This window comes from Mus musculus, chromosome 3 (assembly GCF_000001635.26).
Source record: "Mus musculus strain C57BL/6J chromosome 3, GRCm38.p6 C57BL/6J".
Taxonomy (NCBI): Eukaryota; Metazoa; Chordata; class Mammalia; order Rodentia; family Muridae; genus Mus; species Mus musculus.
Window position 1 is genome coordinate 118,885,329 of NC_000069.6, and position 27,662 is coordinate 118,912,990.

The 27,662-nt window shown below is 36.2% G+C and overlaps 1 protein-coding gene across 2 annotated transcripts in view; it reads left to right on the forward strand.

The window, feature by feature from the left end:
* The window catches only part of Dpyd (dihydropyrimidine dehydrogenase), an 870,816-nt gene that overhangs the window by 323,220 nt on the left and 519,934 nt on the right, over positions 1 to 27,662 (forward strand). For both annotated transcript variants that reach the window (XM_011240318.2, NM_170778.3), the window contains exons 9-10: positions 11,766 to 11,873; positions 13,839 to 14,008. In XM_011240318.2, the coding sequence (XP_011238620.1) occupies positions 11,766 to 11,873; positions 13,839 to 14,008 (278 nt within the window). The remainder of the gene's footprint in view (positions 1 to 11,765; positions 11,874 to 13,838; positions 14,009 to 27,662) is intronic.

The following is a 27,662-nucleotide window of genomic DNA, read 5'->3' on the forward strand; positions in this document are numbered from 1 at the left end:
TTTGTGGAAAGATATTGTGTAAATTTGTTTTTGTCATGGAATATCTTGCTTTCTCCATCTATGGTAATTGAAAGTTTTTCTGGGTCAATGTTTTCTACAGTATCTTCTGCATGTGAGATTCTCTCTATCTTTTGTATTCTGATGGTAATGCTTACATCTATGACTCCTGAACTCTGTCCTAGGCTTTCCATCTCCAGGGTTGTCTCCCTTTGTGATTTCTTTATTGTTTCTATTACCATTTTTAGATCCTGGATGGTTTTGTTCAATTGCTTGACCTGTTTGGTTGGTTTTCTTGCAATTCTTTAAGTAATTTTTTGTGTTTCCTAATAAAGGGCTTTAAGCTGTATACCTGTCTTCTGTATTTATTTAAGGGAGTTATTTATGTCCTTCTTAAGGTCCTCGTCATCATCATGAAATGTTATTTTACATCAGGGCCTTGCTTTTCTGGTGTATTGGGGTAACCAAGGTTCACTGTGGTGGGAGAACTGGGTTCTGATGATGCCATGTAGCCTTGATTTCTGTTGCTTACGTTCTTGCCCTTGCCTCTTGCCAACTGGTTATCTCTGGTGTTAGCTGGTCTTGCTGTCTCTGACCTTGGCTTGTCCCTCCTGTAAGCCTGTGTATCAAAATGCCTGGGAGACCAGTTCTGTCTGGAAGTAACTTGGTTATAGACAGCTGTGGTACAGGGTCAGCCCTGGGGTTTTGATGGTAACCAGAAGCATTCTGTCCCGGGCTGCTCATCAATTCCTGTGCCCTAAGGACTCCAGGTGGGTCACTCGGGCCAGGAATTTGAGCAGAAGTGGTGGGCTATCCTATCTCACAGGTGTATCCACACTTCAAGGAGACCAGCTCTCTCCTGTTGGTGGTATTTGGGTATGGAGCACTGTCAGCTCCAGGTACAGATGGGAACTGGAAACCTTTTCCAGTGGTTTTCCCAAGAGGGTGCAATCAGTTTCCAGTCATTCAAGATTTCTTCAACTTTTGAAATAAACCTTTTCCATTCCAAGGCTGTGGTGAAGCCTGAGATCTCAAACACTTCGGACTCGGGATCACTGTCCTTCGCCTCTTGTGAAGCCAATTTTATGCTCTTTAATGTAACATAAATATGTCCTAGGTATGTAGTCCACTAATTTTGTAATGTTAAATGCTACTGTCTGTGGAAATTTCACCTTGGTCAGTGTCTGTAGTTGTTCTTGTTTTGGTGCTCTATATGAAAATTTTTACTGCATTTCAGAGAAAATACCAAGAATATAAGTGTGAAAACTGTAAGAGCTTTTTAAAGTTAAATGTATGAAAGTCAGCTCATGTATTAACATTTCTCTATGTAAGTCACTGTACTTCTGCAATATTGAGATACACTATATCAATTAATCTCCTTGCAAAGCAGGATTTAGAGAGAAGAAAATTGAGACTTAAAATTTAAATAGCTGTGATTATGTAGTGTTATACAGCTAGTATTTGCTGAAGTAGTGTTATGAATACAGTTATGTCTGATCCTTAAAACCATTGTTTCCTGTTACCCAGGCCTGATTCACAAGTTCTTGCAGAAAGTGGTGTTCACTGGTGGTGCACTGTGATTATCAGGTGTGGGTAATGCCATCACATTTGATGTTCAAGGCCACTTCTGTGACCTTGGACTGGATTTGGAAGAAAAATTAGAAGAAATGCAAGCTTGGAGCTGAGAAGTGTGACACGTCTACCATGTTTGAGCTAGAGACTCTGTATGGAATGCAGTGAGACACACTAGCTTTTCCTCCATACCTCTCTCCCTCTCCCTCTCCCTCTCCCTCTGTCTCTCTCTGTCTCTCTGTCTCTCTGTCTCTCTCTCTGTCTCTCTGTCTCTCTGTCTCTGTCTCTCTCTCTCTCTCTCTCTCTCTCTCTCTCTCTCACACACACACACACACACACACACACACACACACACACACACTGCAAACAATCACGTTCTATGAAAACCCAGCCAACATTAACACATGTCTGTACAATCTAACGGTTATATGGATGGAAACATGTTTGAGATGGTCAGTCATGTGTTTCTAGAATTGTTGATCAAATACATCCTTTAGGAATGTTTTCTATATCAGAGCCTAGTAGTGCATATCTGTAATCAAGCTCCAAGAAGGTAAGGATGAGAGGAACACTTGTCTTTACCTATAGTGTGAACTTTGGAATGACACACTTAAGACCTGTGAAATAAAAGCACCCGAAACAAGCAAACAATTGACTCTTATTACCATGGCCTAGATTACTGTAGGGTGCCTCACCTCAATTTATCATAGTACTAGAATACAGATACTTTTGGTTTTAGAGAAAAGCTTTTAAATGCTTTAACTAAATTCATATTCCTCTAAGGATTAAGGCATGAAGTTTTTCCACATAGAGAAAGCTTAATTCTCACAATATGATCACAGAACACACTGGAATGGTTACAAATAAAGGTGATATTAGAGCCTGTATTAAATAATTTATTTGAATAATACCAGAAAGAATAATTTTTAAAAAAATACCTTTGAGAAAGTAACTAATACAATACAATGGACCTGTGGTATATTTACTGGTGATTAACACATTAGTGACGCGTCTGAGATTACATTTTTTTAAAGGGTCCTCTTTCTCTGCAGAATGCGTGTTTATGGAGACAGCTTTAATGTTGTTGCCTGCTGTGCAGTTCAATAGAGTATGTTTTTAGGTGGTTGGCTGAGGGTTATTTCGTTATGTATGTCGATGGAGATAAGTGTTTTAATTACTTTTTTAATGTCTGGGCTTTTGTATTTTTCTCTCCTCTTCCCTTTTATTTCCTATTGCTAAGATTACTGCCTCATCTCCACAGCAGGTGGCGATTGCAAATTTGTTTTCTTTGTAAGGCTGGTAGATTTATTTTGTAATATAACTGTTCCTTTTTAGTATTTTATTATTAATGATTTCTTTACTTTGGAATATAGTCTACTTACACAACCCTAAATAGTAATTTCTTAAAACCATCTATGAACTCCCATCATTAAAGGGGAAAAACTGCCTGAGGCCTATTGCTTGAATTTCCCTTACCCTTAGCTGACAATGTGAAGATTAAACTTTAGGAGACTGTTTATAACAAATGTTAACGGAAAATACAAAACCAGGAAGAGAAATGATGGAAGTATGAAGAGGAGAGAAGGAGCCCCAGAGACAGACATACTTAATACAAAATACCAAAAGTCAGGGGAGAAAATATAGACTGGTGATAGAAATATGTTACATTCATGCATGTATTTTAGAAAAGGAATGTTAATTAGGTCTTGTACTATGTTAAAATTAAATTTTAATTATTAAAATAACAGCTAATTTTCAGAAAATTAAAGCACTACAAAAGTACGAAGAAAAAATAAAAAGCCTGGATGTCTTTTTCAGGGATTTTGTGGTATCTTGTCTTACAGATAAAACAAAAGTCAGATGAAATTTGAATAAATAAAGTTATTTGTCAGTAAGGTTACTCATATCCCATTTTTATCTTATATATTCATATTTATTAATATACTATTTTGTTATTATGTTTGTGTGGTTTTATTTTGTTCTGGACATAAAAAATAATCTATTCTGAACACAGTGGTATGAGAGAATTTATTCATATGTTCTACATACGGTACAAAGACTTATCAAAACATATATTCACTTCATGTAGTCAGCTTTGGTTATGCATACTCTTATCCAATACTAAAAAAGTATTTTTGTTTTATCAATTGAGTTCATAACCTTATTTTATTATCTTAAAATTTTTGAGAATAGGAAAAACTCAGTTCAACATGGCTCTAGCTTATTTATGATTTTTGTACAGAGATACCAGTGTATTGTGGGAAATTATTGTTTGAGGTACTAGTTCCATCTATACCATTTTTAGGAGTCTTATCCTGTTACACTCTAACTAGTAGCATGATGCACACAAGTAATGTGTGTGTGTGTATTGAAAGAGCCCAGAAGGCACTTCCAGGAAGCAGATGTTTAATGGGGATTTGAAAAATCAATGAAATGAATATTATTGTGATCCATGGTGATCTAATTTCATAGGTGTTATATTGAATTGCTCCATTCTTTCTGGATTCAGTCTGAACACTCAGAACTAACCATATTTACAGTGGGCTGTCAGGGAGAAGGCTGGGGCTTTTATTGAGAAAAGAATCACAATAGGGTCTCATTGATCTGTTCTCTTTCTAATCAATATATAGATCCCAGAATGATAACCCATATGGCACTATTGTCCCTTGGAAGCAAGATATAAGTCCTTTGACTCATAAAAGGAATCTTTAAGTGACAGATGAAAAACGTTGTCATTGTTCATTGCATTGCAGAATACATTGGGACTTAAAAGGATTGTTTGATTTTCACGTTATAATTTCAACAGCTGGGACTCCATATAGGAAATGTTTTATTGTTGTTGTTGTTTTATTATAGTACATATACACACATTTTTCATGATTTTATGATTTTTGTTTGCATATTTTTACACAGAGATATAAATACTTGATTAATAGATTGTCTTTGGAGACATTTCCCAAGATTTTCATTACCACTTAAGTCTTCAATTTGTATGGTTTCATATTTTACATAGGATGACGAAAAAGGACTGGGATTTGAATGTTCTCTTAGATTAACCAGAAAGCATTCATGTACATTTCTATTTAATTTTTAAAACAGTTCCAGTAGCTGGAGAGAGGTCTCTGTTATGCTTAGAGCACTAGATTCTCTTGTAGAGCACCTGGGTGTGGCTTCCAGCACACTCATGGTAGGTCATACCTACCTGTGAACCCCAGGTCCAGAGGATTCCTTTTCCTCTTTTGTCTTCAACAGGCATTGTTCTTTACAGAATTCACATACATACGTGCAAGTAAAACACTTACACACATGAAACAAAAAAGAAACCAGAATAGATGTTTAAAGATGACTCTATACTATCTCAGACTATACTTAATTTAAAATGAAAGAATTCAAGGACCACTGTGTTAGGCAACTTACAGAAATTTGACTAGAAAATGGCTATGGCTGTTTGAGATTCTAATGCTATTCTTGTGTTATATAAAAAGAAAGAGAGCAGAGGTAAATTTGGTGGATGTGTAGTCATGTATGGGGGAAGAGGTTACCTCTGAGGGGCCCATGCTGAGGCATCCCTTCTCTCTGAGGGATCAGCCACACAAGATGGTATAGTGTTTATTCAGGGTATAGGGAGAGAATTTAAGAGAAAGGGAGAGAGAAGGGGGTAGAGGCTATCCATGAGCACATGGACAGAGGGAGAGAGAAGAATTGAGGGGAAAGAGGGTAAGGGACTAAGGGTAGAAGATCAAGAAAAGCAAGAGAGTGAGGAGGGGGCAAGCAGCCCCTTTTATAATGAGTCAGGCATACCAGGCTGTTGCCAGATAATTGTGGAGAGGAGCCTAGACTTAATTCCAACAATTCTTCATGCTCTGAACTGAAAATCACAGTCAGTACTCTCACTCTCATTCTCTACTTTCTTGGTTTTGAGCACACATGACTCGAGTACCTTGTAATCTGCAGAAGATAGGAGAATAACTTTGTTCCCATCATTTTTGAATCTATACTAACATGCCATTTTCTAGACTAAAATACCAATCCATTCAACAATGACACTTTAATGTATAATGATATTGTGTAAATGATGGGCTAGGTAGGCATTTAATTCATGTACACTCAAATGTGTCATTTCATTGAATTAAACAATAATTCCTACTAAGAAAATGATAGCAAAATCTGACTTCAAAAGTTTTACCCAATATACTATTTCTAGTTCTACAAATGATTATGCAAGTATCTAAGTTTACAGTAAGAATTTGGAAAAGAAAACTAAAGAAAATCAATTGTTTCACAAAATTATTGGTGAATTTTAGCTAAGTCTCTTTTAGACACTTTGTCTAATTAATTTGTGCTTAATCTTTCTGGATATTTTAATCTCCTTAATCCAGCACCTTCCCTTAGCTTAGGACTAGGATAATGAAACTCACTCTTCCTCCTTCATGACCCTTATTCACAGGGCCTAATGCATGTGAGTCAGATGATCTGTAACTGAAATGTACACATACACGCGCGCACACACACACACACCCACACACACACACACACACACAGAGGCATGCATACACGCACACACCCACACACTCACCCATTCACACACCAGCATCCACAGCACCCATATTATGTTCTCTGAGAAGAAAGTGTGATCTTAAAAGAAACCACAAGACAATAACCTGTAGTGGAAAAGTTGAGCAAAAAAAAAAAAAAAAAAAATAGGTTTAACCTTATTTAGCACAGTAGAAAGCCCAGGACCTAAAATAATCTGGTTTCTCTTTCAAGCAAATAAAACAAATGAGTTTAAATGGTCTCAAGTTTTACAAATGAATTGGAATTGGAATTGTCTTTTTACATATATTTGATTGTTAACTATATGCATCAAGTTATAATACAATACACACACACACACACACACACACACACACACACACACAATTTTCAAAAACAATTCCATGAGCTGGAGAGAAGCCTTAGTGGTTAAGAGCACCAGATTGTCTGGAGAGGACATCTAGATGTGGTTTCCAGTACCCACATGGTAGGTCACACCTACCTATTAACTCCGGGTTAACTTATGACATCTGCCATCAACTATATCTTGTCAACCTGAGGATGATAACACATCTGTAGTGTTTTGTTTAGTAAAGTCTGGTTTCTGGTTTTGTTCTGACATAACAGCATCCTATGTACCTGTTGAGAACACCAATACCTAGAGCAGCTATCTATGTAAGCTGCAGGCTTGTACTCGGGACCAGTTCTCATCTTCACTGCTATATTCTCTTTAGCTTGAGGACTGTGAGCCATTCTACAAAGCACATTTATCTGGTGATCTTTCTCAACATGCTCAGCTCTCACCCCACTTGGAAGTTAACATATCTCACTAAATTCTTGTTCAATTATAGTAACACAAAGAAGTGACCCAATGAGCTGCCCAAGCAAATGTCATTGACTGTCTCGTGATTCTCAAGCACAACCCACTACAACTAGATCAAGGCACATAACTGATTCTTTTTTTATTACTTATTGGATTATAATACATTACAGAATATTTAGAATCGTTTTCAGGTTAATAGAAACTCAAAACGTGCTATGAACTTGAGGAGCTTGGTTCCTATGTGAGCTGCTGTTATTTATTCTGCAGTTGTTCCAGAGGGAGGTGATTTGGAAACAAAGCAAGGATACATTTTTTTTCAAAGAATATCAAATATTGAAAAATAACCAGCAGATGCCCAAGAGAAACACTTAAAAAGGAAAATACTTCAGAAAGGAAGTTTGCTTGAGAAAATAATCACAAAAGACAAAGGCAGTCCAGAGAACCAGACAGCACTTTCTCAATCAGGAGAACGGGAGCTGATCATTGATCTATTCTGTGTAGCAGGCAGCTTGCACATACCATAGTTTGACAGGGAAACTGAATATATGCATTTCTAAGGCTCCCCTAGAATACTACTGATTAATCTGCATCGAGTATATCTAGATCCAAGTATAACTTTAAACATGGAAAAGACAGCTCTTACAAAGGCTTGGGAGATGGCATGGTCGAGTTAGTGCTTGCTGGGCAAGTGAGAACATCCACATTCAAGCCTAACACCCTCATAAAGAACCAGGGCCACGAGCTGTGCAATGTTAAATACCAGCAAGTGGGAAGCACAGGCAAGATCATCGCTAGGGTCTGTTGATCAGTCAGTCTACACAAGTTGATAGCATCTAGGATAACTCACAGACATTGTCTCAAAAACTTACTTAGGTGGAAAGAACTAGAGGATGACATCTGACAGCAACCCCTGGCCTTACCATACATGAACACCTGTACACATGTATACACAGGCACCCAGACATCCAGATACCCAGTCAGACAGACAGACAGACAGATAGACAGACACAGAGATACAGACAGAAACTTACTGTGACTTTCAACATAGCTATTCCGTTCATATGTGGTGCAATGTCCCTATATCTAAAATGTGGATAGAAATAGCATCATGTGTACCATAGAGTTATTTAGATATTTTAAATGAATTAATTATGCACATACCCTACCTGCCAGGCAATTATTGCAATGTGAGTAATCAATAAATGTTGAATACATTTTTCTGTATAAGCAGAGTTTACTTTCTTACTGAGAGCAGCTGAGAATTACTGGGTTCCTATACTTCTTAGAGAGATGTTGGATTGTGCACTACAACAGCAACTTCCCTAAAGAGCATCACTTTTCCCTGGAGACTTTGCAAGCCACACCCATTATTGAGCAGCTTGGGATGGTTTTGTTTGTCGAACATTGCCCATCCCTTTTTATTCATAAACTCTCATCTTCCTACTGACAGTTGAATTAAAAAGTCGTTTCTGTGTCCTTTGGAAATCATCCTCTTGTAGACACAAACCTTATTTATTAATATGCCATCGACTCTCAGGGAAGTCTTCTTTTGATAGATGGGGATTTGCAACTTTCACATTTCACTTAAGGTTGCCTCATTTTTCTTCCCTCGTAGAACTTTACTTAAATTCGCTAAGATTTAATACTTTACTGTGATTTAAACTTTATTCTTTCCTTACTAGAATATGTGAAGTTTGGAAGAATTTATAAACTATAGGATAAATAAGGCAATCTTACAGCAAAGCCTCATTGAACCTTCATTATGTATCAGGTCTCGATGACATATGAGCACACACCAGAGTTGCTGATCTCTAAATCTCTCATTCATGAGAATAGTGCCAGTTTTACCTGCTTAATAGAAATGGTGATTATGAGAGAAAGAGAGAGGGGCTTGAAGTCAGAGATCTCTGGGAAAATAGAGTCCTTAGGGGTGTGTGTGTGTGTGTGTGTGTGTGTGTGTTTGTGTGTGTACGCGTGCGCACAGATTGGGGAGAGACTACTGACAGCAGTCATTGTAACTTTGGAAGAAGGAAACTCAGAAATCTGTAATAAGCCAAAAGGGAAGTCTCAGGTAAAAGATGGTATTGAAATACACACACACACACACACACACACACACACACACACTGGGGGCAGGAGGGAGGGAGGGGAAGGGAGAGAAATGCTAAGGGGATAGGGGCAGAGTAAGAAAAAAGGTCACGTAGGCTAAACTGGCTATGGACTTGGAATTAGCATGCAGTCCAGACTGGCACTGAACTCACAATATAAGCCATAAACTGAGCTTGAGCTCCTGTCTCCTCTTCCCCATGGCTGGGAATTCAGGCATGCTCTATCACACCATGGTTGTATGTCCTGAATTGGAGACCAAGGCTTTTTGCATGGCACAGATGCCCTATTCTAACTGAGCTGAAGCCCTGATGTTCAGTATAGAAACACAGTTTTCTTTCATAGGGAAAGTGTACTTTCTTCTTAAGGCCTTTCACTGGCCAGCCCACACTAAAAAGGTGGTCTTTAATTCAAGTAATACAATTATAGTTCTAAACAGCATTTTAGGAAGGCACCCAGATTTACACATAGGTTACTATTTTAGTAAATAACAGGCTCTGTAGCTCAGTCAAGTTGACACATAAAGCAAATGATACTGCACAAAATCTCAGAGCTGTGAAGTGGGTGAAGAGAGACTTGACTCCAAAATCTGTCTGGTGACCAAGAACTGTTATTGGTCACGCCATAGCTTTTTAGGCACTGATCTTCCATAGTGCCATGACCAGAAGGTTAAAGTTACCACATTGAGACATAAGTTACCTGGACTAGAGACAAGGTCTTTGTGACTCATGAGACTCAGTATGTGACCTGAACTATGTAGGGTGCAGGATAATTTAATCATAACGAGTCTGTCTGGTTACTGGCTCATTTTTCATTTTCTTAAGCCAACATTCATAACTCAGAACATCTTGCCAATTCCCTTTGAAACATTTATAGTAAAACTCTGACCCAGTAAATTATGAATCCATCATAGTGCCAAATGTAGATTTAAATGAAAGAATAAGAAACCCAATTGCCTTTGCCCATGTCTTGATCCAAGTGAACAATGATGAATGAATGAATGAATAAAAAATATTATTGCATCCAATTCCAACTGGTCAGTCCTGAAATCACACACATACAAGTAGCTTTCAATAGACTTAGCAGATTGTCTTAATATGTTTATTAATATTTAAGTATAATACATATTAAGAATCATATATATATATATATGTATTAATACAGATATGTAATATATATGTATTAATTAGCCAGGCATGCTATGAATAGACACCATGACCAAGGCAACTTTTGAAAACACAACATTTAGTTGGAGCTGACTAACAGGTTCAGAAGTTCAGTCCATTATCATCAAGGTAGGAACATGGCAACATTCAGGCAAGCATGGTGTATGAGGATCTTAAAGTTGTACATCTTCATCTGAAGGCTGCTAGCAGAATACTGGCTTCCAGGAAGTTAGGATGAGGGTCTTAAAGCCCACAACCTACAGTGACACACCTACACCAAAAGAGCCACACCTTCTAATAGTGCCATGCCCTGAGCTGAGCATATAAAAACCATAACTTTCTTACAGGTTTTCTGTTTAACCACTAGTCTTTTATTATTTATATCACTATGCCTCTGTTGTGAGTGTGTGTGAATGTGCGTGTACATATGCGTGTCAAGCATCTGGAGATCAGAAGACAACTTTGTAACATCTGTTGTCTCTTTCTTCTTTACATAGGTTCAAACCTTATGTGTGGAGGTTTGAACAAAAGGTACCTTTACATGCTGAGTCATTTCATCAACTTTCATTATTAATCCTGTAATACACTTAGAATTTGACATTTATGAGAAGCTGAACTTTTAATGTAAAGTGCATTTATTCCCTGGGATATGTTAATGTCTATTTTTCCTAGAATAATATTTTTTATCCATTAATTAAATAATGTGACCATGGTTTTTTGTTTTTTTTTTTTTTTTTTGTTTCTTTGCTTTTAGTTTCCTTGGGTTTTTAACACTCAGCACTCTATATCCTCTTAAACATTTTTACTTAAATCATAAGGAAGAGTATAAATTTCCCTGTTAATACTGTATCAGTGTGTATTGTAATTTGTGTATTGTTACACAATATATTTCTCTCTGTATATGCATATATATGTATGTATATGTATGTATATGTATAGTGAAGTTTGTTATATACATGTAATTTCATATTAAAGGAATATGAGATCTGTTAGATTGTTCAGAGCTCAGGGTACTATTTGCAGTGATGAAACACTATGATCAAAAGCAAGATGGGGAGGAAAGGGTTTGCATCGTTTTCACCCTTCCATACAGTAGTCTATCAATGAAGGAAGTCAAGACAGCAGCTCAAGCAGATAGCAAACAGGAGGACAAGAACTGATGCAGAGGTCATGGTGGGGTGCTACTTACTGGTTTGCTCTTTATGGCTTGCTCAACATCGTTTATAATATAACACAGGTCCACCAGCCCGGGAATGATAATACTCATAATAAACTTGGACTCCTCTATCAGTCCCTAATTAATAAATTTCCTTACAAGCTTGTCCACAGCTTGAATCTGTGGAAGCCTTATCTAAATTGAGGCTCCTAAGTGATGGCTGTTTCTTGTGTCAAGTTGACATAAAATCATCCAGTACAAGTGCATTATCTACATTTCTCTTTTTGGTGTGTTTATAGAATTTGTTTCCATCAAGAATCACAGTACTTTGAAGATTGTCACTATTTTCCTAATTTTAATAACCATTTAGTAAATAGATTGCTATTGATATTTTTTATACTTTATTAAATAGGCTTGCCAGAACCCAAAAAGGACCATATTTTCCAAGGCTTGACACAAGTCCAGGGATTTTACACATCTAAAGACTTTCTGCCACTTGTCGCCAAAAGCAGTAAAACAGGTAAAACCCATTGCCTTCTGCTCAATGTCGTCTGTGTTGCCTGAGGCATTATAAATTTATATTTAATTCAAACTCAGTAAGACATCATTCATAGCTTATCTGGATCCTTGAATAAACAGCACTAAGATAAAAACATTAAAAACTTATACAACTATTGTGCAGGAATTATAGAATTTCCTATTATTCCAAGAATGCATCATGAAAGGCATTTGTGTGCGTGTGTGTGTTCCATGTAAATCTAAAGTGAACCGTGAAGAACTAATTCAAAATAAAAAGACTGCAGCTAACACTGGAAGAGATCCTAGCAATAAGGCAAGATTTCTAGTTTGGGAGCTATTTTAAAGCAGGATGAGTCTTCGCATGTCTGAAATGATGTGTGTCTGCAGAGGCAGGAAGATCAAGGACTCTTCTAGAGCCGTAATTCTAAGCAGTTAAAGTAAGACACTTTGATAGACACCCTATTATTTCATGTACCCCAAGATGAACAACCTGAAGGAAAGATGATGCCAAGTTTTGGCTCCATTAGTGCCCTTGTCTTCATGATAAAGAAGCTGTAGTATTTTTTTTAACAAGATGGTCTAAAGCTTCAAACATTTATTTTTAAAGGATACTGAGGCATATCTGTTCCTACATCTAATTATGTATAGAAATGATCAAAAATGTATGTTTCCATTTCCTTGAAAAAATTTAAACAAACAAGTATTAGATTACTTAAAAGGTAATGGCAGTGAAGGATATCTTCCATATCTGTCTCAACCCCTAGATCCTGGAAGCTTGTGGGTTTTTCCACAGGAAGATCATGGTGCACCAAGCTTGCATTTGAGAATCACAGAATGTCAGTTGTCTAATCCCCAAGAGACGATCATCTAAACAAAATGATTGTATTTATTGAAATTATAGGTCTAGACATCATCTAGGGTGGCATTTCAAAAATTATAGTAATTCATCTTATCAGCAGTTTATAATACACTACTGATAATAGAGTACTGCCTAACACAGAACACAGTCTGAATTTCTTTTTCTCCAAGGATCTTCCTAAGGATACCAGATTTTCCTATACATAGTCTGAGAAATACCTGCTTACGAAGTCATATTTCCTTGGCTGGTGGGATGGCTCAGTAGAAAAAAGCACTTGAATGTAGGCCTGACTCAGGAGTTCCATCCTTGGATCCCACTATAGGGCTGGAGAGGGCCGTCACCTGAAAGATGTTCTTTGTCCACCCCATGTACACTGTGACATGTAAATGCCTGCACATAAACAAGCATGACATTATTTAAATTAATAAATGAATAGGCAATAAATATATATACATAAATATATTTTATATATATGTGTGTGTATATGCATGTATGTGTATATGTATGTATGTATGTAATATATGTATTAGTTTCAGAAAATGAGCTAGAGAAACTCAATAAATAGAGAAAGCTATACTGTAGTCATTATGTTCAGAAACTCTAGAGTTACAAATATGATGCTTACTCAATATCTCAATTTTAAAATTTTACTAAATATAAAGTATATAGTCGAGTTATGTTAGAAATTATGTCAAGTAGCTTTATAAAATCCTCTAAACTATTGGCTGAGATTATAAAGATTGCTTTGTTTCACTGGCATATAGAAATTTAATTATGTACATATAAAATACGTATCATGACTGTGAGAGGTGTTTAGTTGATTTCTACTGTTTACTATGACTACATTTTTTAAAGTGTTACATCAGTCCTTATTGAAGGGGGAAAAAAGGAACCTAAGGGTACTGAGTATAAAATTACATATATGAGCATATTTTTAAAATGGGAATAAAACTGTCTTTCAACGAAGCAGAATAATTTGATAGTGACACTCCACCCTGGAAAACTGCAAGATGCAATTTTACAGTGCTTTGAGTACAAGTATCTTTTGAGCTGTCATGCAGAAATGGTTTCTCTACTTGAAAATGGGGTTTTCCTTTCATCGTTCAGGAATGTGCGCCTGTCACTCTCCATTGCCATCCATAAGGGGAGCCGTGATTGTACTCGGAGCTGGAGATACTGCGTTTGACTGTGCAACATCCGCTCTGCGCTGTGGAGCCCTTCGCGTGTTCATCGTCTTCAGAAAGGGCTTTGTTAATATTCGAGCTGTTCCAGAGGAGGTGAAGTAGAAGCACTGGAGGAACTAGGGGTGGAATCCTGCAGATTTTAGGCAATGACACTGTTGATATGCAGTCCTAATTTAAATAATTAGATTGTCCTTAAAATGGACAGAGGAAAAAATAATTGAACTCTAGGGTATATGTAATTATTTTTATTCTGACAGTCCACTTAAAAGGAACTTTAAATATTAATTTGGTTAAAATGATACATGCATTTGGGTCAAAATCACTGGTCTATCTTTTTTATCAGTGTTTTAATATCTTTGAAGTATATTCTAATTAGTATCTGTCAAATGTGCTAAATCTATAACCTCAACAATCTGAAATTTTCATAAAATGTGTGGATGCTAAATGAATGTTATAATTGGAAACATTTAAGATCCTTGAAGTCCAACTATACTAGAATATATATATATATATATAATACATGCACATATGTATTATATATGAATATATAATGCATGTATTGCACATATATACATGTATGTACTATGCATATGTAGTATCTATAATGTATAATAAATATATTATCATACACATATAATTAATGGCATACACACACATAATATATATATATAATGTTTTTATGCACACTCTGTTCACATTTAGAGTCAACTGTTTCTGCTAGAAGGACAATTAAATGAAATTGCAGCAGAGCACTTTAAAAGAGCTTCCATATAAACACTGCTCAGATTCAGTATTTAGTGAACTTAATAAACATGACAGATTTAACATCATTTCATTCTGACTAGTCTTCTATGCAAACATCAGCTGGTTGTGTACACCATGATCTCCCCAACTGTAATGGTCTCAGAAAAAGATGATATTTTATAAAAGGGATATTAGTTGCTAGGCCATAGACTAAGCATATGTATGAAAAGATAAATTACCTATTTTATTCAAATCTGCATTTTGAATTTGATTTACTTGAGAATGCCCACACATGTTTGGAGGCTCTCGATCCAGCAGAAATTATAACTGCAGTTGGTGGGTAATTGGCAGATGTGGATTAACCGCAGTACAAATTGACCTTAGTAAATGGTCCATCACCCCTCCTTCATAGCTGGACTGCAAGCATCAGCCATCCTCAGTGGGTTTTACTCCATCTGCACTTTTAAGATGTATTTTCTGAAGTGTTTCTAGAATCCTAAGAATTGCTTCTGGATTACACTTTTAGGCACTAATTAGTTCACTTCACTTACATCGTCCTACAAATTTAAGTAGCCAAAATTAAAAGAGAAACAGTAACTGATTTTACTTAATTTTCATTGCTTTGCATACTATTGGACTTAGGAAATATAACAAATTAGTGAAACACTCTTTAGACTAAATATCTTAAATTCTGTTCTTCTATTCCTATGATTTAAAATGTTTCATGACCAAAAGTTGACTCTTGAGGGTTGGACATAGAAGTTAATCTCATGTATTGGCATTCTATTTGTGTAGACCTGTGATTTAAAAGGGAAAAAAAGGCAAAATTGAACAAAACAAAGATTTATTTCAGGCCAGTGTTAGCAGATTACTGATAGAAACAAGTAATAAGGTCACTACGTCAGTGCCACATTTCTTCCAATTCGGTCCACCTTGTAGAGCTTCTGTTACCTCCTAGTAACACTGTTGAGTGAGATAGAAGCTTTTGGATGTAACTTTTGGGAGACATTCCATAAACAAAATTTTCCACCCCAAATGGCAGTATTATTTCATTCCTGATAGTATCATCATATCTCTTCATCTTCCATTAGAAAGAGTAACCAGAAATACATGGCAGCCTTTTCTGTCTTACATAAAACTCAGGAAAAAAACAAAACAAAACAAAACAAAACAAAACAAAACAAAACAAAACAAAACAAAGAACTCAGACTGGGTAATTACGTAGGAAAGTAAACGTGTGTATTCATGTACCTTATGTTGAGTGACTACCTAATGTATAATAGACATTAGTTCAAGTGAATTGAACATATCACAGAGAATTTCATGCCATCATAAAACGTATAGTTAGGAAATAAGTAAGGGACTAAACAAGTACTCAATGCACTTGTTTATATGGAAAACATATTTATATTGTACCATCTGTGGTATATTGGAAAATATTGTTCAATATTCCATATTGCTCTATGGAAAACTTTGTTGATGTGAGGACATATACAGTGTACTAGTGTTTGCTTGTGTGCAGAGCATGGTGGAAGGAAAGATAGGGATTTCTCTCATAAGTAAAGTGGTTTGTAGATATTTCTGGTTAGTTTTGCATATAGAAAAGATAACGTTAAGCAAAGATTGGCATCCAGTAATAAGCACTGTTCACATGGTTAAATGTTCTTAATCATAACAGAGGAAGTCTCCTAGAGAGCTCATGTGAACAGAAGATGAAAACTGTGGGCTGTCTATGAAAATTTGGTCAGTAATTGTGGTCATTTAAAAGCTTCTACTTGGTAGAAATTAAAACCTTGGGACTGTTTTGTATAGAGAATGATGAAGAACCAAGACAGCTTTTAGATTTACTACTCTGCAGAATTTTGACTATGGGACTGTAAAGATAGACACAAGAAGGTTGGTTAGTGGATAATAGAAGTAGACTGTTGGTCTGTGTGATAGAATACAGAATTGAAGATGTGTCACTGTGGGTGTAACTTAGTAGGGGTCAAGATGCAATAGAATGGGTGTGGTTGCAGGGTGTTAAAAAGAAGGAATGGGCCTTGGGAGCACAAGTTGCTTGTCTTTGGCAGAGATTTAGTAGAATACCAGTTGTTCTGTGGCTTACTTATATCTAGAATTACTGTGTCTTTATTATTACCTTAAAAGTAACCAAACCTTTTATATATTCTTAAAATGACTGGGCATTTATATGCATGAAATCAAATACTGTAGTCATCTTCCTTGCTCAGTTTTATCATTTTTTCTAATCAATCAATGATACAAAGTGTTCAATAAACAGTTGTAGCATTGGGATTCTCTAGAGAGGCTCAAAACTATGATTTCTTCCACTAATCTTCCAGGTTAACTGAATTTTAAATTTTTAGAGGACTCATGCAATAATTTTAGGGAAAACCACAACATGGGATGTGTAATTAGTGTCATGTATTAACATTAGTGTGTGTGTGTGTGTGTGTGTGTGTGTGTGTGTGTGTGTGTGTGTGTGTGTTTGTGTGTGTGGATTTCAGGCTAGAGTATCTGGCCAGTGGCCATGATATTCTGAACTGGGATATTCCAGCACTTATAAGTTTGCATGTTCATTCATCATGGTCATTACTTGGCTTTGTATACTTCTAAAGAACATTTAATGTTTTCAGTGGAAATAGGATGTTAGCATGGTGGAGGTCATGTAGCATTTATCTACTCCAATACATGGGATTTAAGAGACCATGATCAGGGTCTTATTTTTAAATAACATAGTATCCCAACTCTTCTATATTTCTCTAATTTCTCATATGCTTCTTTCTCTCCACACACCCATGTTTCTGCCACACTCTATTTACTTAAAGGAAATGAATATTTGAGAAAAACGCCTATATGAGTTTTTCTGTCAAGTAAATATAACATATAATCTTTTGTACTTGGGTGAAAGTTTCAAATGACATGGTTTCTCTATTAACAAATTATCTCATCACTGAGTACTTCAGCATCCATATATCTAAAACTTCAATGCAATATTCTTTCTTTGAGAGAGGAGAAAGCAGACCAACCAGACATTTTCTGAACCTTTAAAAATAAATGTGAATGAATACAGAGGTTAGTAACTTGCTTGAAACTGTGTCTTCTGTGGCTGTGATTAATAAAATTATTTATTATATTATATATTAATTGCATATTTATTTTTTTCTGTTGCTGTGATAAAAAAAAAAAACTACAACCAAGGAAACTAACAGGAGGAAATTTCTTTGGGTATATTCTTCCAGATGGAAAATCAATTAGGGTAAGGGTACCTGCAACAGGTGGTAGGAATGGTTGCAGGAACAAGTTGAGAGATCAGAACCTCAACAACAAAATGAAGTAGAAAAATCACTTGAAGTAGTGCAAGACTATGGTATCTCCAAGTCCACACCAGTGATGTACTTCCTAGATATGAGTGTACCACCTCCTCAAACAGCACCACCATGTGAGAACCAAGTGTTCTAACACATTGATGGGGAACTTTTGAATATTATTATTCAAACTACCACAATTGCCAATATCAATATTTCTGCATCCAAAAATATTTCAATCAATAACACTAGGAAGCATCTCAGAATAAAACTTTCAGGACAAAGCTGGGCAGTGGTGGCACACACCTTTAATCCCAGCACTTGGGCAGCAGAGGCAGGCAGATTTCTGAGTTCGAGGCCAGCCTGGTCTACAAAGTAAGTTCCAGGACAGCCAGGACTATACAGAGAAACTTTGTCTTGAAAAACCAAATATATATATATATATATATATATATATGTCAAGGACAAATACAAGTTGTTTCTCTAATGCACAGGCTTTCAACATTTAGAGTGGGTCAAAAATCACATTGCTGAACACAGACCTCTGGGTCCTGTCCTGAGTTTCTCTAAGAGTAAGTTTGGAGTGTGCCTGAGAATTTGCATTTTAACAAGTTCCCTGGTGATGCTGAGGCTGCTGGTCCACTGCTCTAATGTATCATCAATGAGTTTCCAGCTGTCTAATTAGAACCATAAGCAGTGTGCTGTTTGGAGGCACTTTCCATCTTAGTTAAGAAAGCATTAATGCTGAAGGATATAGGTTTGATGAGATGAAGATAGGGAGGCATCATCAGCATATTGATGTAATTCTGATTCCAAATGTCTCTCAGGCTCCCTAGTGGCCTCACACACATGCTAAATAGGATGCTACTTACACACTAGCTATTCTCAGCCCTCAGTCCTTGGGGAAACCAGCCAATCACTCAGTGCTATCCTTTAAGAAGATGAGGGGAAATCTGTTAATAATTCCCTCCAGTACTTTCTGCAAGCTTAAATAGGTGAGATTAAATTTCACAGGATAACAGAATCCCCCAAAATGCTGGTATTAAAAGCTGTTGACATATCAGACAGAACCGCCAGAATGCTGTAGGCGGTTGGGAATCCCTAAAAGGAGGTATGAAGGTCAGGACTCAATAGACCTACTTAACTTGATCAATTTAAACGATAAGGTTAAGGAATGACTCTCTAGCTGTTATTGATTACGGTGGAGAAGAATATGGCTCAATATTAGTTTTAATAAGAAATCCCACTCATAAGGAATATTGCAGGAATCTGTCATATACCTACTTAGTTTCTAAATGGCAGCAAAGCATGCTACATATGTAATCTTTCTATATTCTGTTGGCATCTGTGTGCTATTGCCTCTGTTGGTGTATCAGGATAGTAACTGGTTTGTTTAGATTTGTGTGTTACCAAAAATCTTAGTTATTTAAAGGATTGGCTGTCTTGATAATAATGACTACCTTATTATTTTAATATAAAAGTTTATGCCAGATCCTTTGGTCCATTAGTCAAAATGTGTTTTACTGTGATTTTTGAAATAATATATTTCCACATGAAAGAATACACCCATTAACTTAATCCTTTGGGGACAATATACATACCCCACAATATATCTTTTTTTTTTCCATTTTTTATTAGGTATTTAACTCATTTACATTTCCAATGCTATACCAAAAGTCCCCCATATCCACCCACCCCCACTCCCCTGCCCACCCACTCCCCCTTTTTGGCCCTGGTATTCCCCTGTACTGGGGCATATAAAGTTTGCAAGTCCAATGGGCCTCTCTTTCCAGTGATGGCCGACTAGGCCATCTTTTGATATATATGCAGCTAGAGTCAAGAGCTCCGGGGTACTGGTTAGCTCATAATGTTGTTCCACCTATAGGGTTGCAGATCCCTTTAGCTCCTTGGCTACTTTCTCTAGCTCCTCCATTGGGAGCCCTATGATCCATCCATTAGCTGACTGTGAGCATCCACTTCTGTGTTTGCTGGGCCCCGGCATAGTCTCACTTTTATGGGACACAACTTGCAGTCCCCATACATAGCATTTTTAGCAATGAATGACAGTGTTAAAGCTACATTCCTTGTTTGATATTTTGTATCTTGATGCCCTATTTATTTATTTATTTATTTATTTTTGTGCCAGTAACAGATGCTTGCCTAGCTTTTGTTTTTAATTATAAGAAACATCAACCAGAGACTAATTATAGTAAAGAACCTGTATAGACTCACAAATATAATTTCCCCCAGTTAGGTAGCTACCCGCAGTGACCTATCCGCATTTGTCACCTGCAAATATTTCAAGAGCAGTTCTTCCTGGAATGTGATCAGAGACTTGTTAGCATGATTGACCAAGGGGAGTCAAGAACAAACAAATACACACAACTGCCCCTAGGCAAACAAAGTTAATTAATGGCAGTTAAGGGCTCTTGGAGTACTAACATCGTGAATATATATTGAATACTTTTTGATTGCAGAGACACGACATTCCAGGAGTCTGGATGTGTATACCTGATGGAAAGTTATGTTAGTTCAATGTAGTGTGAGCAGTTAGAAGGAATAGATTTTGAACTGAAAGTTGGAGCGTGTTGGTGTCTGCATTTTCTATCTGTGATATCAGGACTGGAGCTACATGCTTTCTAAGGATTCCATTTGTATGGACAAAGTTGTTAATTTGACTACTCAGAGAAAAATATGAAAGAGAGAATGGCTAACAAGCCATGACCCAAAAAAGCTCATACACATCCAAGATTTCTTATAAGATAGAAATCTGAAAATACAATTATTTATTAATTCATTTATTTTTTTTAAAAAAAAAGGATTGTCATGTAATCGAGATGAACCTTGAATTACTGTGTAGCCAGATGAGGCCAATTAATCCTCCTGTGTCCGCCTCCTGTGGACTGGGGTCATAGAAAAGTTCCACCTCACCTGAACTACAGTCATTTATTAAATCCATATTTAGCTGGTATATAGCACTAAAAAGAAGAGTTAATGAAAAGGACATGAGAATTATTGTTAATATAGTTCTGAATGTTAAATATAAACCTGGTTTAGCATAATCATTTTGCCGCGGAGCTACATTTCTAGCCCCTTTTGTTAGTTATATTTTGAGATAAAGTCTTCTAAGGGTATGAAGGTGAGCCTTGAATCTCTCTGTGAGCCAGGCAAATCTTGAATTTGCGACTCTCTAGTCTCACCTTCTTGAATAGTTGGGATTTCAGTCATAGCAGTAGCATATCTTCATCTACTTCACAAGTAATGATTTTTTCCAAAAAGGATGATATGACTCTCTCTCAAGACCTTCCCTAAAGATTCTTTTTTTTTCCTCTGAAGATTTCTTCTGATCTCTCCTTAATTCACCCTTATTTCAAGACCTTTTATGGCCTTCTATGCTTGTCTGACACTCACTACATAAGATTGTTATTTCTTTATACTAATTTCACAAATTAAAATGTAGGCTTATTCCACTGGTTGTTTTATTCAGTTCATAATTTAACTCCAAGAATAGAATAGTTTTCACTTTAAATTAACATATCAGTAATTCATGTTATATTTTATGTAATATTTTAAATAGGTATGAAATACTTACTATGCATTGACATGTCCCAAACTATTTTAGATATATTCATGTAAGTTATTACTTTAACTTTAAATTTTCATTTTCTCATTACATAGGATGCTTACTTTTAAATGACAGCTGGCTACAACCTAAAATAGCTTTAGAAAAATATCTCAATTGAGTAGTTATCTAGGTTAGGTTGACTTGTGAACAATTTTCTTGTTTGTCTATTGACCCTAATTATCGTGGGCAGCACCATTCCTTAAGATAGTCTCTGAGGTACCAAAAATGAAGGCAGGCAGCTGAGAGCAATGATGCAAGCTAGTAGCAAGAGTACAATTGCTTCCTTAAGCTCTTAGCTGTGGGTATAGTGGGGATAAGTATCTCAAACTCTTACCTCCTTGGCTGCTTTCAAATAGTAGATTGTAACTTGGAATTGTAGACCAAATCAACCCCTGTATTCCCTATGCTGCCTTTATTAAAAATAGGGCACACTATCAAATTAACATCAACAATTTTTCATGGTCCCTTGAATCTTTAAATTTAACCAAGGACTAAGAAAAGTAACTAAAACCAGAAAGCATTGTCAAGCAATATAGTAAAACATTGAATTTAATGAAAATATATCAGAATACATAAAGGCTGACATTTTATAGAAGAAGACAGGCTTGTAATTTGAACAGAATTTGCATAGCTACTTGTTTCAAAATTGAAAAGAGATACCTCCAAGACACAAAGTTATATGGGATCATCTTTTTTTGTGAAATATTCCAATAGCAGTCACTACTGCTTTACTCCAGCAAAATCTAAGGTGAAGAACATTGAGAGCTAGTCAGCTTTAAGGGAATATCATCAATCATAAAGGAATACTGGAGAAACATTCTTTTCTCCCTAGAAGTGGGAAGTTTTATGATATCTGTTCAAAGTCATTTTGTATCCTCTCAGTAATTCTTTACATTGAAATGCTGGCTCTTGTAGTTCAACAGTGCCTTGATCCAGGGACCCAAGTGTGACTCAGTGAACGGACTACAGTACTTATCCAATGTGTAACACAGCTTTCATATGGCCTAACACACTTCTTCATGTTCACAATGCTTACATTTTGAAGAGGCATTTAGTTTTTGTTTTTGTTTTTAAGGATATCTGATAAATGATGACTGACCTAATTGTAGATACAATTAGTGGGGGCAGGTAGATTTTAAAATGCTATACACTCTATTATTCACTCCCTGCTAATTTCTGTACCAAAAAATTATAATACAACTAAATTCCAGAATGACTGAGTCAGGGACTCAAAAGACACCATCCCTTGCTGAATAGATATTGACAACTGGTGGCTGCTGCAGAGGGAGTATCAGTTCTGTCATTAGGAGTATTCCTCCAGCTTCATTTGATGGTTGCTTCCCTCTAGGAACAAAGGTAGCATTAACTGGCCTCAGTCAGTTGTTTACAATAAAGAAAACATGTCCAATTTTTTAACGAGCCACCAGGCTGATTTCCAGAGTGGTTGTATCATCTCGTCATCCCACCAACAGTGGAGGAGTGTTCTTCTTTCTCCACATACTACCCAGAATCAGCTGTCACCTGAGTTTTTGATCTTAGCCATTCTGAATCTCAGGCTTATTTTGATTTGCATTTCCCTGATTACTAAGAATGCTGAAGATTTCTTTAGTTGCTTCTCAACCATTTGATATTTCTCAGATAAAAATTCTTTGTTTAGGTCTGTACCCCATTTTTAATAGGGTTATTTGATTCTCTGGAGTCTAACTTCTTGAGTTCTTTGTGTATATTAGCCCTCTATCAGATGTAGGATTAGTAAAGATCTTTACCTGAGGGCTTAGCTATACCACTCCTAGGCATATACCCAAAAGATCTCTAACATATAACAAGGACATATGCTCCAATATGTAAATAGCAGCCTTATTTATAATAGCCAGAAGCTGGAAAGAACCCAGATGTTCTTCAACAGAGGAATGGATACCAAAAAATGTGTTACATTTACACAATGGAGTACTACTCAGCTATTAAAAACAACGACTTCACAAAAATTCTTAGGCAAATGGATGGAACTAGAAAATATCATCCTGAGTGCAGTAACCCAATCACAAAAGAACACACATGGTATGCACTCACTGATAAGTGGATATTAGCCTAAAATCTTGGAATACCCAAGATAAAATTCACAGACCATATGAAGCTCAAGACAAAGTTTTTATGCTTCGGTCCTTCTTAGAAGGGGAACAAAATACTTAAGGGAGCAAATATGGAGACAAAGTGTAGAACAGAGACTGAAGGAAAGGCCATCCAGAGACTGTCCCACCTGGGGATCCATCCCATATACAGTTACCAAAACCAGACACTAATTAATGTTGATGCAAAGAAGTACTTGCTGACAGGAGCCTGATACAGCGGTCTCCTGAGAGGATCTGCCAGGGCCTGACAAGTACAGAAATGGATGCTCACAGCCAACCATTGTACTGAGCATGGGGTCCCCTAAATAAGTATGCTATTAGATTTAAAAACCAATCTAGCATTTTTGGTAGTACTCTGTTTCAAGATTTATTACTAATCCAATGGATAGAAGTAAATAGAAGGTGTAAGGCAACCGAGAGGAAGTAATTTACCCCTGACAAGTCTCATCATGCAGTATTTCTTTTTACTCAGGTCAAGCTGAATCTTGGAAGTGTGAGTAGGTCCACCTTTCACAGAAAAGACTGCTAATTCTGGATCCAACGTACTTATGCAGCTTATAAGACTGTGTGGCTCCCAGACCCATAGTTTTCTAAGAGGTATACCCTGCCCTAACATTTCATAGATCGAGATGCCCATTTGAAATTACAAGCTTTGTATCCAGAAGCACGTTTCTAGGGGGACTGAGACAAGTCCCAGTTACTGCTGAGATGACCTTCCTTATGTTGTCCACACTTTTCACACTAGAAAGGAGTTTCCATTTCAGAACTCACTAGCAGTTAACTCTGTCACATCAGAAAGTTCTTGACTGTTATTAAAGACTAGCTGCGAATTATTTTATGTAGCAATATTTTCTACTATAACCTTCCACGTCATTTTTGAAAAAAATCTATTTAGTAGTAGTAGTAGTAGAAGTAGTATTGTAAATATTGTGCGTCTATGTATATGAGAGATACAAATGCACACACACACACACACACACACACACACACACACACAGAGAGAGAGAGAGAGAGAGAGAGAGAGAGAGAGAGAGAGAGAGAGAGAGATGCCAAGGCATTCAGTTGGAGATTGTCAGATAACAAGAGTCATTCGCAAGTTAAGAAATTTACTGTTTATCCCATGTATAGCATACCTCATATTTGGACACATTCCCTGTTATACATGATGGAGATTCTGGATAGACTAATGTTAGGGTTCCGAAATGTCCAGGCCCATCTATTCACTTTCATGTAACCTCTAAGTTTAACACAGAACAACTCACTCTTGAGAGTCAGTGTTCATTGTGACGCCTTAGATGAGGCATCAGTGCCAAATACAATACAGAGTAATAGGAATAAAGATAATGGATGAGGTGCGATTAGTGAATTAAAATATTCAAAAGTGGAGTCTTCCAGAATTCAGTTCAATTCTCTTGTTCTTTTTAAGTAGCAGTATTCTTTCTGATGCTAGGTTAGGGTGATTAGATGTTACCTTCATCATGGCAGATAGTGGGGAAAATAATCAGATTTGGACAGGATTATACATTGAGGACCAGGGGTTTTGATAAGCTAACTTAAAAGACAACCCGCTAGATTTGGATCTGCTAGATTTGGATTTTATAAAAAAAAACTACACAGGTGAGCAGAGAAGAAGGTTCAGAAATCCAACTAAAATATGGCAGTATAGAGAATTATTTACCATGTGATCATTAGCACCATTGATGACTTTTTGACAATATGAAGGATTTTTGAAAGTCCAGTATCATTTTATTGCCTTTGACAAGTAATAGCAATTTTGTAGTAGGAGCTACATAGTATTGGGTCAAATTTATGCGTGCTTTGGACTGTGAAGCTATAAATATTCACAATATTTAACAGTGATAAAGTAAGATATTTTCCAAGATTAACATGGGCCATGAAATATTACTAAGCAATCTTGATTACAAATTACTTGGTTTTGGTTTCTTTTTGGTTTGTGTGTGTGTGTGTGTTCTTATCAGATTGATAAATAGTTAAATATACTGTACTGATCTTACAGCTTCCTTTTCATAAAGAATATTGTTTCTTCATATTGCTTGTAAAACTTTGGCATAATTAGAAGTTACTCCAGAATTTAATATATGCTGGTTTTGATTCTGCTCGTTATGGTTTATAAGCTATGCTTACCTTGCCTATATGCAATCTAAAAATGAGTTGACATCATGCTTTTAATTATAGTAAATTAAGTTGTTTCATAATTTCTGCAGTATGATGCCTGTAATATTAATCAGACCAAATCATCACATTACATAAAGTTAATCATTAAAATGATTATCATTATTGCATGCTGTAGTGAACTATTTTTATTTTACTTAGCTTCAACCATATATCTTTTCTAAATATGGAAGTGAAAATCAAAGCCAAGAAAAATTCTTTTTAAGTTTTCAAATACTTTCTGAAAAGAAGGTGACAAACTGACTTGTTGAGTCTAACAGATTTGTTGAGTCTTTAACAGTGGAAAATTGATGCTGCCTACTTGCCTACTACTGTCTTCCCTGAGTAATTATTGGTGAATATATGAATGGGAGAAGTTCACATCTTTGTTGGATGAAACAGTTATCCCATGTAAGAACAGCCTGACTTTGAATATGAAATGTCCACACTGACTCATGTGTTAAACACTTGGTCCTTTAATAGCAAACATTTGCTATTTAAAGAGGTTGTGTGAACATTTGCAAATGGGTCTACTCTAATGATATAGATGGTAGCGCTAAGTCCTGGAGAATTTCTTTCCCCTAATACACTTTTCTGTCTCTCTGTCTCTGTTTTTTTGTGTCTCTAACTCCTTCCTTCCCAGTCTTCTTGCTGATCAAAGTGAGTTGAAAAAGTTCTTCTACATGGAACCTACCAAACGTGGATCGAACAAACCTAAAAGGATTAGTTAAAATAAGACTTCTATCACACAAGATAGTCTCCCAAGATTTTTGAACACAGTGAAGAGAAAGCTAACTAGCACTACAATACTATTAAAAATGCAAATAGGTGGTATCCCCTGACAGCTGCTCTTGTATACCAGATCCTCATACTTACTGATTATTAATGATCATTAACCAACTTCAAGTAGGAAGGAGACCTAGTACTGACATTGTGAATTACTTAGCTTAGAAAGCTGGCTTTTACAAATACCAAAATATTAAGAATATAAACATAGCTAGACAATTGGTTGATCACCTCTAGCATATTCTGATAGTAATTGAGAACAAAGATATTATTCTTTTTTTTTTCACTCTGAAAGATAGGATTATGGCCTGGTAACTTATCGTCTATGTACCTATGGGAGGATTTTTAAAGCCAGTCACCAACATCTATAAGTAGCTATTTTTAATTTCTTTAATTTGCATATCTTCCAGACTGTTTTAACCATTTATCACTCATTCTGGAAAAAAATATTTGAAGTCTGTTTTGTGCTGGTCCTTTGAACAGGAATAAATAGGATGGTGCCCTGACTTGATGCTCTTGAATGTGACATACTTGCTGGCATTCATCTGAAAGTATGCTTGTTTAAAATTATTAATCATTGAGTACTTGAGTATGATTTTTTGACATGTAAGATAGAAATTTTGATAATATATTCTTTCTGTAATTAAAGAGCTTTCTGGAGTAGTTTACTATATATATGTTAAATTCAAGAGTTTTATTTTTCCACTTGAGATAACCCAGTCTTTGTTTCTTTATTTTACATTGTAAAAACCTGATTCATCCCTCATTTAGCCTTTATCTAGGTTTTGTAAGTCTCTATTAATTTGTTTATGGGACTAGGCTCATGAACCCACTCTTTGGTTCCTGACTTTTGTGGGTATAAGGTAATTCTTCATTTATTTTGACAGGGAGGCTTGACTCTCTTCTTCTCCAAGGCAGCTCTCTATCCCTCCAACTCTCTGACCTCTGTCTATGTCATTTCCTGTTATGTTTGTGTCGGCAAG